The sequence below is a fragment of the Saccopteryx leptura genome, chromosome 1 (assembly GCF_036850995.1).
Source record: "Saccopteryx leptura isolate mSacLep1 chromosome 1, mSacLep1_pri_phased_curated, whole genome shotgun sequence".
Lineage (NCBI taxonomy): Eukaryota > Metazoa > Chordata > Mammalia > Chiroptera > Emballonuridae > Saccopteryx > Saccopteryx leptura.
The window spans coordinates 340,895,890-340,909,567 of NC_089503.1; the positions used below are offsets into that span (position 1 = coordinate 340,895,890).

General features: G+C 41.1%; 1 protein-coding gene across 2 annotated transcripts in view; it reads left to right on the plus strand.

Moving 5' to 3' along the window:
- Positions 1–5,907: 5,907 nt before the first annotated feature.
- Positions 5,908–13,678, plus strand: part of CEP162 (centrosomal protein 162) — a 90,578-nt gene continuing 82,807 nt past the window's right edge. Inside the window, exons 1-2 of one of the 2 annotated variants that reach the window (XM_066358932.1) lie at positions 5,908–6,810; positions 8,122–8,203. In XM_066358932.1, the coding sequence (XP_066215029.1) occupies positions 8,147–8,203 (57 nt within the window). In that variant the 5' untranslated portion in view covers positions 5,908–6,810; positions 8,122–8,146. The remainder of the gene's footprint in view (positions 6,811–8,121; positions 8,204–13,678) is intronic. The other variant, XM_066358931.1, reaches the window with a different exon arrangement.

A 13,678-nucleotide genomic window follows, 5' to 3' on the forward strand; every position in this document is an offset into this window, starting at 1 on the left:
TACTCAAGTATCAGCCCCAGACAGATTTGCCTGGTGGATCCCAATTGGGGCACTCACTTGTGAGAGTCTGCCTCGATATCTCCCCTCCTCTCATCCAAAAAAAGAAGAAAATGTATTCTTAGACACCTCCAAGTTTAATTTTATTACTTCCCTTATTTTTGTCAATTATAGACCCCCACAAACCCAGCTAAAATTAAATATATATTTTCAAGACAAGTAGTCATCACACTTTGCATTTAAATTTTTATTCTTTAAGTAAAAATTGAGAGCACTAAAGTCAAATGATACCTGATATAATTGTAACCCACCAGATAATTTTACTCTTAAAAATTATTTTCCTTCAATTACAAATGACATTAAGTAGATTATGATTTTTCTCTTTTAAAACACCTTCTCAGAAAGTGACAGCTTAAATTTCAAACGTAATTTTCAACAAGCTCAAAATTTCTGTTCAACATTGTCCTTTCATGACCTCTGATGGTGAAAGTATAAACTGACATTACAAATACTAACAGAAATAATGCCTAAAATTCCATTGGCCTTGTTATTGAAGAACTTTCCCCTTCTTTTCATATTTATTTACTGTGAGAATGTAATATTTCCAATTATTCAACACTACAGAAAAAAATGCTGGAAAATTTCATCCCACTCTAAAGCACAAAAAAAAATCCTCTTATTCATAATCTTTAAATCTCTAAACATATAGGTTTACTTTATATAGCAGAATGAACATTTCAGTGATATAGCAACTTACTTCTGTGACTACTCACTCTCAAATATAAAATGAACAAAGAATAACGTTTGAAAAAGCTGAAACAAGTATTTTAATTTACAAAACCATCACTCTCCCTAGATCTCTATACATGTGAATAATGAAGCATAACTGTATATGAAGACCTGATTATTTGTATTTGTATGTATTTCTTATTTCAAGTTAGATAGTAAGATTGCTGTCTTGGCCTCAGTTCCTCCCAAAAAGTCCGACCTCACAGAGCAGTAATCATGAACAGGTGGGTAAAAACAAGGAAGAGAGAAAAGAAAAGCTGAAATAGTGATGCATTATCAAAATGACTATGGCTATGGCCAACTTATACTGGATACCGTAAATCTTCTGAGAAGCCTTAATAAAGTCCACAAAATTAAAAAGAGGAGGCTTTTTCCATGGTCTTCCATCCCCAGTGGGTGAGGGTAGCTCCCTGGACTTGACAGCATAAATAATCGTAGGTTGCGCATGTGTGGCAATTCAAAGGGCATTTCACATTTCTATTTCAGAAAAGTTCCAGGGAAGGAAATAAGAGGCTCACACCCCGATCGGAGGTGAGGCGCTCTCCAGTTGCATCTGCAAGAGCCTGTCAAAGTCTATGGGAACCGGTTATAGAAACAGTGACTTCAGTAAGAACCAGAGAAGAGGATTTAAAGTAATGCACAAGTGGTATCTGATACAACAGAACATTTGCACTACTTCGATTCATCCTTTCTCTTCATTAACTCCAGTCTGTCACCAATTCTCCTTTAAGGTGCTGGCCAGCTGCAACCTCTATAGTCTACAAGATGTTTATGGAACTAGCTGCAGCCCCTGCTGCTGTAGCCAGTCCTAAAGCCTTATTGATAGTCATCATCTTTCTCCTGCTCTACCCATTCTAAATTTCTCTCACCCTTGGTCAGCATCTCAGCTGGTCTAAGACAGCTTGTCTGAGAGTGATCCAGACTTCCTTCCCTTAGGTTTCACCATTATCACCTGGCACAAAACACCAGGAGATGTGCCCATTAATTTCCTGAATATTCTCCTTGTCTCCATTGTTAGAGCAGCCACCTAGGCTCTTCATGTTGGTAAGGGTAGATTAATCTTGCAAATGTATTAATATAGTATTCCCCTTTACTTGATGTTTTGGGAATGAGGAGCCGGAAGTGATCAGGTGATAGTCACGTTCTGTGGAACTCTTTTACTTTGTCCTTTGGTGGAGATGTTCTCTTACCTGACATCCAGGACCTCTAATTGAGCAGAGCTTAAGCTGTCAGGAACAGAAAGCATAAACTGTGAAAATGGGTTATTAGGAGTGACAGTGAAAAGAACTGATTGCATTCCACCCCTTGGTTCCTGAGGGGACATAGCACCATATGTCAGCCATTGATATAGCACATATCTCATCTTTTCTCCAATCTGGAACTTTAGCTGAGCCTTCAACAGGCCAATCCAACATTGTATTAGGTCATCTGCTTCTGCATGATGAGATACATTGTAATCCCAGTGGATCCTGTGGTTGTGCACCTATTGTTGTACCATCTTTGTCACAGATTAATCCCTTGAGCAAAGGCAATGCGTAGGGGATGCCATGCCAATAGATAAGGTATTCCATAAGCCCTCAGTTAGTGGTACTGGTGGTGGAGAATCTGCTGGCAGAGAATGCAAACTCATTGCTGTCGTAGGATTTAATTGTTGCCATCTTCAAGGTTGAAAGGCCACAGAACCATTGTACCCTCTGTGACACAATCTTGAACTAGAACTTTACATTTCACCTGGCCTCCATATGCCTCTACTCTAACTCAAAAACCACGATGGCATTTCAGGTCTCCTGGCCTCAGTGTCAGCTCATACCCTTTATCCAATAGTTCTTGAAAAGTCTAAGTATCCTTCTTTCCAATTTTCACTTGGCCTCTATATGCCCATATTCTAACCAGAGGACCATGGCAGCTTTTCTGGTCCTCTGGTATTAGTGTCAGCTCATAACCGTTATCCAAAGTACCCAAAAAGTCTAACTATTCTTTTTTCTTAAATCTAGTGTTCCTGTGGTAAATGGCCATAGGCTCTCCCTTTGTGGAAGGATAGGGAGAATGTTTATAACTATTCTTGTGATACACAGGTCTTCCTCAAGAGCCCTCAGCCTCCCTTTTAACCAATGAAACTAGGATCAGTGAAGTTATATATCTCTAAAAGTTGGGCAAAGGACTGGATTTTCCACTATGATAGCTGATGGTAGAATTCTGCTCTCCAGATCTCTTTTTGTTACACACACAAACAAGTAATCATCTAGTCAGCGTTTGTTTGTCTCACCTCTGAAAACACTGTGATTTATTAGCCCTCGCCACAGATTCCTACAAGTCAAGGAAACCTGATTGCTACTACAGACTTCTGACCATGTCAGTAATTACAACCATCTTGCCTCGGATAAAGTAATGTTACATGGGTTCTGACATTCAGAAATCCCCTAATCCCACTGACACTAGGGAAACTAGTTCCATAGCAGCATCTCCTTTTAATTACTCTGACCTGTGGAGGACAGACATCATCAAATTTGTTCAAAAATGTTGATGTCCCACTTACCAGTGAACTCCTTATTGCCTTACTAAAGGGAATGTCTTATGAATCCTCCCGGGGACCAAAGTCAAGGTGCTAGATTCTAGATATCACATAACAAATCCAGTCTAACATTTACATCCCCATGAGCCTTCTGACATCTTCACCCTTTATGCCAAAGCAACTTCAGCATCTCTACCTCATTTTCCTACTGGCCATTATCACATCCAGCCTTCAAGGAAGCATCCCAGCAGCATATTAGGACCGGCTCCAGCTGTTCATGCTAAGATAGTGAACATTAAATCATGATCGAGTGTTCCCATGCCAATAAATTCTTCCCCATACAGCCTTGTTTTATTCACCCTACTAGTTCAACACCTACATGCTTTTCCTGGTTCCTTTTAGTATATAATGTGGGAACTGCAATTACTGTAAATCATTTCCTCCTGGAGCAAGGATTGTATTTCCCTGCTCAGGTGTCTGAGAGCTGATCCCAGTTACTGGCATGGAGTTGAGGAGTGGTGGAAGGGCTGGATCCTGAGAAGGACAAGCATCATTTGTGAGTTACCTTTCTCATATGAGAGCCTCTGAATCTTTGCAGGGTCTCCAGGCAATAGGAGGATGCTCTCCTTGAGGAAAAAGAATGAGACTGCTCCTGCCAGTGTTGAGAGTTCAGGGAAATCTGAGAGTTATTACCACTTGTAACGCTGGTGGTTGAGGCCAGGCAGGCTCACACTGAATTCAGGTATACGGGAGAGAAACTGCAGAGGCGGAAAGCATCAGACCATTAACCATTTATTGGAGGCTCACAAAGATGGGCAACTGAATCAACAAAGGAAAATGGCTTTTCACAGTGGAGGGCATGGGATCAGAAACACTGCCCCTCACGGTGGCAGCTGAGGGAATCACTCACAGTGACAGTGGCAGGAGAGCAATCTGGGAGAATCGCTGACAGAAAGCACCCATAGCTTTTCATAGACACACGTGGCTTTCTGCCATATGCTCACACACTAATTGTGCAAAGTACTTGCTGCCAAGAAACCAGCGAGCAAGCCTAATACAACTGTTTTCCCCACACCAGTCATCTATCCAAATGTCATATTCCAAGTTTCCTGGTTTTCTCCCAGGGCCCTAACTCAGTACACCTGAGGAAGTTGTGCCTTTAGTCTCCTCTGCAGTTATTTTGTCCTGATAATGTGATCTGGGGCCTGATTTTCACCACTGGCATGGAGCTGAGGAGTGGTGGAAGGGCTGGATCCTGAGAAGGACAAGCATCATTTGCGAGTTACGTCTCCTGCAGGTGTAGGAAATGATGATCTCATATAACAGTGAGTGTATATGAGTCAACCCTTCACCTACCACCTATATTTCTGCCTGACCAACTTCATATAAGAATCTTAAGAGCTGCATGTCTCTGGTTATTCCCACCCCATATCCCATTAGCAGTGGGGTCTTCATTGTCACCTGAGTGGTAGGTTATCCAGTTTTCAAATCTCATCCTAATGGTCTACTTTCTAGGGCTAATCCAGATACTAGCTATCCCCTTAAAGCAGAACATAGCCTGCATAAGAGTAATTTATTTGGGAATGTGTTGCCAAGTAGCAGGAGTGATGAACGGAGAATGACATAGAGAAGGATGGAAAGGCAATGCAAGAATGTATTATTGTAATGATGGTGGAGGCCAAGCAGGCTTGCATTGGATTCAGGCAGATGGTAGAGGAACTGCAGAGCTGTAAAGTGTTGGGCCATTCCCATTTATTGGAGGCTCACGGAGACAGGAGCACAGGCAAATAAACAAATGAAAACCTGCTTTTCGTAGTGGAGGGCAAGAGATCAGGAACACCGCCCCTCAGGGTGACGGCTGAGGGAATCGAGGAACCATACTTCCCAGTGTCAGAGGAGCAATCTGGGAGAACTGCCACCAAGGGAAAGCACCTACAGCTTTTCATAGACACAGACACGTAGCTTTTTGCTACATGCTCATGCACTAATTGTGCAAAGTGCTTACAGGCAGGAAAACAGTGAGCAAGCCTAACTCAGCTGTTTTCTCCATAATTATCAAATTGGCCTCTGCTGCGAACTGGTTCTGGATCACACAGTACATTCTGAGAAGTCTTATGAAATGTGTATCAATACTGTCCATCCCAGAATTGAAGGGGAGCATCATTTATTCAGCAGATGCAACCCCCCTTTGATCAATGATGGGCCCACAAAGGTTATGACCTCACATTCTCAAGTTGTAAGCGTTGAGTGCTGAATGGATGCCCCACGGATCAGAAAGTTAAGAGATCTGCTTTGCAGGCTTACAGCCAGCACACAGTTCAAGTCACACCTGTGTGAAGCTCATCAAAGCCTGAGTGGAAATGGTCCTAAGCAGCTGTGGCTGGAGTAAAAGACGAGGCCAAGAAAATCCGAGGCTGATGCATAGTACAAACTAATGGGAAAGAAGTCTGATTTGCGAGAAGGTTACTAGTAGGGATGGGTGGGAAAGCAATCTAGTGGGCCAGAGAATTGGTACTTATCATTATCTTGTACCTACACAGAACAAAATATAAACAGAGTTAAAACGACTGGTAGATTGCAATGACTATGTGAAATAATGCAGGTGAGGCTCCATTCAACTTAAATGGGCCATAAACAATAGCTTTAAGAAAATCTGTATTATTCAAATCTGTATCATAGGGCACAGCATGCACACACTTGTATCACAATAAACACGTGCTGAATTAAAAATTCAGGCTGAAGATGAGGTCCTTAACCTATGTCTGCCAGCAGCGATCCTTTCAACGTTGTTGATTTTACTTTCACGACCCTAAATGCTTTTGTTTTTATTGTAATAGCAAAAATAAAATAAAAATCCAAGTAAGTAATTATACCCATAGAAGGGAGGAAAAGCAGGTAGGTATATCAGGTAGGGGTGTATACGGTGTATTTTCAATTTCTTGCCTACTCCAGGGTAGAACAGAGTCCCCATTCTGACAAGTGATCTTTCTCACAGGTCTGAGTCTCTCTCACGGCGTCCACACAGGACTTTGCATGCAGAAGAAATACAATAAATTAAATGTTTCCAAAAGTTTTGTTCGGAAAGTAGAGAGCAGAAACGACAAGTACGTGGCAGGTTAGGAAGAAAGACAAGCGCAGAAAACACGTACTAGGGGAGCTAAACTACACTTCCCAGGAAGCCACGGGTGGGGCCTACAACATCCATCGTGCACGTGTTCCTGATCTCGTGACCGGGTGGCGCTTCCGCGTTTCCAGGGAGCGCAGAGAAAGCCGCGGCGTTTCTCCCGGTGCAGCAGCGACCGCTCTTACGCAATCTATTATCCTGAGCCAAGGCTATTTTAACCATCACTCTTTGAGGCCAACAGACAGTAACGCCCTTCCAACGGGCCCACGAGCCACGTGACCAGCCCGGGTCATGTGACTCCAGAGCCCGGCCGCTTGAGTCCGTTACCCTGACAACTGCTGGGCCCCCCGCTGACCTTTGGCGAAGCGCGGAATTCGAGCCAAGGTAGGTAAGGCGTGGACACTTGCTTCCCCTTGGTTCACGGTGGCCGAGACTGTCCTCAGAGCTTTGGTGCCCGGGTGCTCCCGCCCCCGCCAGGACTCCAGCTGCTGGCGCGTCTTTGTCTCCCGCCGGCTCTTGAACCCGCGCTTCCTGGAGCCGGGACTGGCCGAGCTGAGGACCCTCTCGGTGGGATCCGCCTCTCACCTAGAATTTGGGGCCAAGACCTTAACCTCACACACCCTGGACTGATCAGAAACGATAACGCGGGCGAGGAGGGGTTGTTCTGTGCGTCCCGCGAAGTGTGGTCTGATCTCCACCTCCCTCCCTCGCCCCGCCTCCGGGAACTGAAGCTGCGGGCGCATCAGGCCTGGAGTTGAGCTCTCAGGGGTGCGGGGAGTGGGGGGAGCTTTGCATTGCACATCCCTATTGCACTGTGTTTGTTGGCTTTTCCTCGCTCCAGGAGAATGATAATGGATTCTGATGGATGTGTATACTCCATTGATTTTATTTTAGGTAGATTTTGAGTCTTCGTAAATTCCACTTGATTCCATTTATTTGTATTTGTTAGCATACCCTTGTCTGGAAAGTCTGTTTTGCAAAGCTATTAATTATCAATAAATAACTAGCTGGATAATCAGGCAGCACAAACTTTCCTGTGCTTTGCAAAAAAGAAATGACCTTTTAGTTTTGCTCATTTTGAATTTATAAAAGATTCCTTGAGAGGTTTAAGGGCTATTAAATTTTAACACGCACACCTAAACATGTATAGAGTTAGGAAATATTATGGAGGTCATTTAATAATTGGATATAAATAATAAAAAATGTATTTCTGAACCCCAAGTACAGGCAGACTATGAAAGCTGGTTTTTGTTTTTTGTTTTGGGGGTTTTTTTTGACAGAGAGATGGACAGATAGGTACAGAAAGACAGGAAGGGAGAGAGATGAGAAGTATCCATTCTTCCTTGCGGCACCTTATTCAGTGATTGCTTTCTCACATGTGCCTTGTGGAGGGGCACAGCAGAGCAAGTGACCCCTTGCTCAAGCCAGCAACCTTGGGCTTCAAGCGGGTGGCCATGGGTTCACATCAATGTTTCCACGCTCAAGTTTCGAACCTGGTTCCCATGTGTCCGAGGCCGGTGCACCACTGCCTGGTCAAGCAAAAGCTGTTTTGCCAGATAAGTTTTATGAATAAATTAGGAATCCCTTGTCCAGCTTACTGATGCATAACTGTGCATATGTACTAAACCATAAGAGAGAGTTGTTTTCATGATGTGATATGGGTTTCCTCAAAAGATATTTATTATTTCTTGTTATTTAGTGTTTCCAAGTGAAAATTATTAAATATGGCTCACTATTCCAAAGAAGAACTGGATGAAGAGTTTGAACAATTCATGAAAGAGGTAAAGTTTTTTATTTTTTAAATCTATATTGTAAATTTGTCTCAGAAACCTCATCGTTCATTTTATGTTTCACCTTTCAGATACAGTCTGTCATCAAGCTCTGTCAACTCTCTCCAGAGTATGCCTGTCCTCTCAGTCCCTTCCTTTTCTCTGCCGCCATCCTAGGCTGGGACACCAGTAGCTCAGCTGGCTACTGCAGCAGTTCCCAAGTACTATCTTACCACTCGGCAGGCTCCATAATGTTACGTAAATCAGACTCTGTTCCTCCTTATGTAAAACATCCTCTGTTGGCCTCCTGTCATATAGAATAAAAGTCCAAACTCTTTCTTGTGGTTTACAAAGCTCTGGATGATTTTGCTCATGTCTTTCTCACTGACTTTATATCACCCTTCCTCATTATCCACTTAGGCTGCAATGGCCTTTTTTCCCGACACATGCCAAGCTCAATTCACGTTAGGAGCTTTGCACTAGCTGTTCCCTCTGCCGACAGCGCTGTTACCCTAGTCTTCACCTGGTTGCTGAAGCGCTCATCTAAAATATGACCTCAGAGAGGGTTTTCTCTGTTTATCCAGTAAAAAAAAAAGTAACCACCAAGTCACTTCTCGCCATACCATGTATTTAATTTTCTGTGTAACACTTAGCACCCTTCATTATTTTATTCACAATGGTCTATTTTTTTGTCTCCGAGTATAAAATGTGTAATCTGTAATGTGATAATTAGGTGTTCCTTGCTGTACCTATAGTACAGGCGTGGCCAACAGTTTTTGCCCCCGGGCCAGATTAGAAAGAAAACTTTTTTCACGGGCCGGACAAACATTAAAGTTAAAAAATGTTAAATACAGCCTGACCTGTGGTGGCGCAGTGGATAAAGCGTCGACCTGGAAATGCTGAGGTCGCCGGTTCGAAACCCTGGGCTTGCCTGGTCAAGGCACATATGGGAGTTGATGCTTCCAGCTCCTCCCCCCTTCTCTCTCTGTCTCTCCTCTCCTCTCTAAAAAAATGAATAAATTTTAAAAAAAATTAAAAAAATAAAAATAAAAAATATTATATACAAAAATGATTCGTTTAAGTAAACAAAATTTTATTATGTAATTTGTGAATAAATGTGAGTAAAAAATTTTTTAATATACTATATTATTTTAATAAAAATATAATTACATGCTGTATAAATATCCAAACTATCACAATCAAGCAAAACAATATTTAATTAATAGAATGAGCTTGAAGGGGTTATATCGCAAATGAAACAATTACTTCGTTTTACAAACAGCCTGAACATGTTTTCAGTTGTCAACTGCAGCTATTGTCTATGCCAGTGGTCCCCAACCCCCGGGCTGCGGACCGATACTGGTCCGTGGGCCATTTGGCACCGATCCGCAGAGAAAGAATAAATAACTTACATTATTTCCGTTTTATTTATATTTAAGTCTGAACGGTGTTTTATTTTTAAAAAATGACCAGATTCCCTCTGTTACATTCATCTAAGACTCACTCTTGACGCTTGTCTCAGTCATGTGATACATTTATCCATCCCACCCTAAAGGCCGGTCCGTGAAACTATTTTCTGACATTAAACCGGTCTGTGGCCCAAAAAAGGTTGGGGACCACTGGTTTATGCTACAATGCCACTTGATTTGGTACACTTGATCACAAAAATAACAAATTGTTTGACCTTGGGTGCGCACTGGCAAACTCCGCCTAAAAGAATGTGGGTTTCACGTTGCTGCTAAACATCAAACAGTTCATATCGAGTACAGATGAGTACAAAAGTTGTAAATCTTTATAATGGAATTTTTTTAAAAAATAAAGAGGTATCGCGAATCCATTCGAACAATTATTGGAAGTTAACCCTAGATTAGTCACACGCAGAATTCTTTTCCGCGTATCACTATCTTTTTAAATATCTTACTTTCCAATAATCAAAGACGCTTCTGCTTCTGAGTAGCTGAGATTTTAAAGTAGCGGAGAATATTAAAAATTTAATCGTGGGCCACATAAACTCATTACACGGGCCTGGTCCGGCCCATGGGCCGTATGTTGGCCATGCCTGCTATATACCTAATAGGTGCTTAATGATTGCTGAATGTACAAATTACAGGGTTAACACCATTCACATGTATTATTGATAAGTACATGGAGACAGTGATGGGATTCAAAAATTTAACAACCCGTGCTCTGCCCTAAAGACCATTTTAATTATATAAAAAACCCAATATACTGAAAGGTAGTTTATTATTTCATGCATTTAATACTTAAATAAAAACAATAAAAGAGGTACACAAAACTCGATTGTTATAAGAAAGAGTTTTAAAATATTAATGAAAATCATTAAATAATACCTGACAACAATAAAACGATTATTTAAGACATTTCCATATTACTTCTTGATTGGTCTCTTCATTTGCAATTTTTTTCACTGATGGATGGAATGAACATTACTACGGGCACTTAGAATACACTGTTGTGCAGATGAACGTTAAAAAGGAGTAAGGAATGTAAATTTGTGATTTTCACAATGGGCAGCTGCCCAGGCACCAATCTGAGAAAGAACCCTGATTACAAGTGCCATTTTAACAACCAGTTCGCTGAACTCAACAAAAAATTAAGGTATCGGTTCTGCTGAACTGGTGCAAACCGGCGGAAGCCCACCACTGCACAGAGAGGCCTTGTGGAGCATTAAGAAGAGTCACATTTTAAACTATTATACTAACATTTTGGTTCATAAAGGGAGTTTGATATACGATGCAATAGAAGGAACCTCACTTTCATTATCTAACAGGAAAAATAATGCCTACTTTGTAGAATTGTTGTGTAGTAGATAGGATATGAGTCTCACTTCCCATTTAAAAAAACTCTTTTTTATGTCAAATATGGGCATATTTAGAAAATTAAATTTATGGGAAGTATTTTCATTATAAAAGATAAGTGATACAGGTCAATTTCTTTTTTCTTCTACCCCTTATCACCCCTGTAACACACTCCCTCTTCCACTCTCATATTCAGCCTCTACTCACTCAAGTTCTTACGTCATGTTAAGTATTTGGGTTAGCTAGTGTCTCTTTTTTAATGATTGTAGAGTCATGCTAAAACTATTTTGATAAATTATTGTTCAAACAGTTTATTCAGAGATAATGGTTTACATTGCTTTGCTTTTTAAGGAGATTAGTGATACCAGCTTTTTTATATACAACTAACAGTTCACCCATTTAAAGTGCATAATTCAGTGGTTTTTATTATATTCACTGAGTTATGCAACTATCACCACTATCACTTTTAGAATATTTCATTATTCCCAAAAGAAACCCTGTACCTATTAGCAGTTACCCCCTTCCCCAGCCTTAGGGACCATTAATTTACTTTCTGTCTCTGAAGATATTCCTGTTTTAAACATTTTATAGAAACGGTCATACAGTATCTGTATTTGGCTTCTTCTTAACATAATGGTGTCAAGGTTCATTCATGTTGTAGCATGTATCAGTACTTTGTTCCTTTTTATAGCTGAATAATATTCCATTGTATGGGTTTACCACATTTGTTTACCCACTTAATCAGCTGCTAGACATTTGAGTTCTTTCCACTTTTTGGCAATTATCAATAATTCTGGTATGAACAATCATGTACCTGTTTTTGTGTGGATGTATGCTTTCTTGTCTCTTGTGTATCTAGCTAGTAGTGGAAATGCTGAGTCCTATTATAACTCCGTTTAACCTTTAGAGGAACTGCCAGACTGTTTTCTAAGTGGCGTGTTATTTTACATTCCCACCAGCAGTGTATTATTAGCGTTCTAATTTCTTCATATCCTCACCAGCACTGTTGTTTTACATTCCCACCAGCAGTGTATTATTAGGGTTCCAATTTCTTCATATCCTTACTAGCACTATTGTTATATTGGAACCAGCTTTTTTCTTTTGTTTTAATGATAGTAATCGGGAGAGCAGGGTATAATGTTGTCACAAGTGGGAATACCTACTGTTTGTTAGTAGGGTGGGCATTCTCCATTGTTTTGTTTTGTTTTGTTTTTCTGATTTTTGCCACAATCCTACAAGGTCAGTGCTACTATGACTATGTAAATGAGCTAGCATATTTTGGAGTTTAAATTTGAACTCAGAGCTGTCAGGCCCCAAAACCTGTACTCCTTCTGTATTCTTATGTGGCCATGGTATATAGGAGTAGACTGAGTATGATGCAGCTAAAATTTAGATGGATAAAGAATATATTTTCTTCCCTTCTCCCTTCTTCCTGACTGGTTGTCAGAGAAGACAATAACTTTTTTTTGAACATTTAAAAATCGACATTCTTACATATTGTTGAGGTAGTGTTGCTTGGTTGGGAAGTGGAAATTTGTTTGGGATCTTGGAGGTTTAAAAGTTCAGTCTGGTAGCAGTGTCCTAGTTGGGGGACTGTACAGTATAGTGGAAGGTGGACAGGTATTAGTCACAGAGCTCTCAGTTTGAATCCCACCTCTGTAATACTAACAGTAGCATCTTCGGCAAGTTGTTAGCCTCTTTGAGCTGTTTTCCTATCTGTAAGTCTCGCCTAGATTACTTAACTATTAAGATAACCTGGGAATAGATCCTGACATAGAGCAGGTGTGGGATAAATGCTGGTTGCTTTTCCAGAAAGTGTGTAGAATGAGGATAAGAAGGACCAACAGCAGAGTCCTGGGGAAGTCTAGTGTTAAAGGAATGGATGAAATTGCCAAGGGCTATTAAAGTAGATGGGAGGGGAAGGTCACCGAGCTTTTCCACCAGACCACCAAGTTTTCCACCAAACATGGAGTTAAGTGATGCTGTGAAGTCAAAGGTAGTGAGTTTCAAGGTAGTGAGTTTCAAGCAGTTTAAGAGTTGGTCACCAGTGTCAGGCTCCATGATGTGATCGGGAGAATGACTGACAGGGGTCCTTTGTTAGTGTTTAGGGGGCCTTTGGTGCCTGAGGGAGAGCTCTTTTGGATGAAAACAGGTTGTAAGGGATTGAGCAGTGAACTCAAGAAGTTGGTGAAGAAAGGAAAAATGATACCTTGAGTAAAAGGGAGGCAGGAATGTGAAACTTTTCATTTTTTTTTTTTTAAGTAGACTTGAGTGTTTGTTCTTCCAGTCCACAGTTGTACCATGTCCTGGGGATGCAGTGATGAGAAGGATTATAGAATGAAGGGGAAGGATGGCGAGGAGAGAGAGGAGGGATTGAAGATAGATAAAGTGGGATAACCAAGGAAGTAAGAACCCGGAGAGGTGGGAAGTAACCCCTCTGTAGGTTCTTCTTGAAGCAGAAGAATGAGTTTCTTTTCTGGGAGAGGAAAAAATGTCTAAACAGGTGAGTTTAATGATGGAGTGAGGGGAAGGAGGGTGGTTTTTCACTGAAGGTGTTTTATTTTGTCAGTGAAGAGAGACACCAAGTTATTAGCTAAGAATGAGGGGGCTAGATTAAAGTTAGAGTAGGGAATTTAGGATTATAGCAAAAGTTTGGATCTAAAGAGTT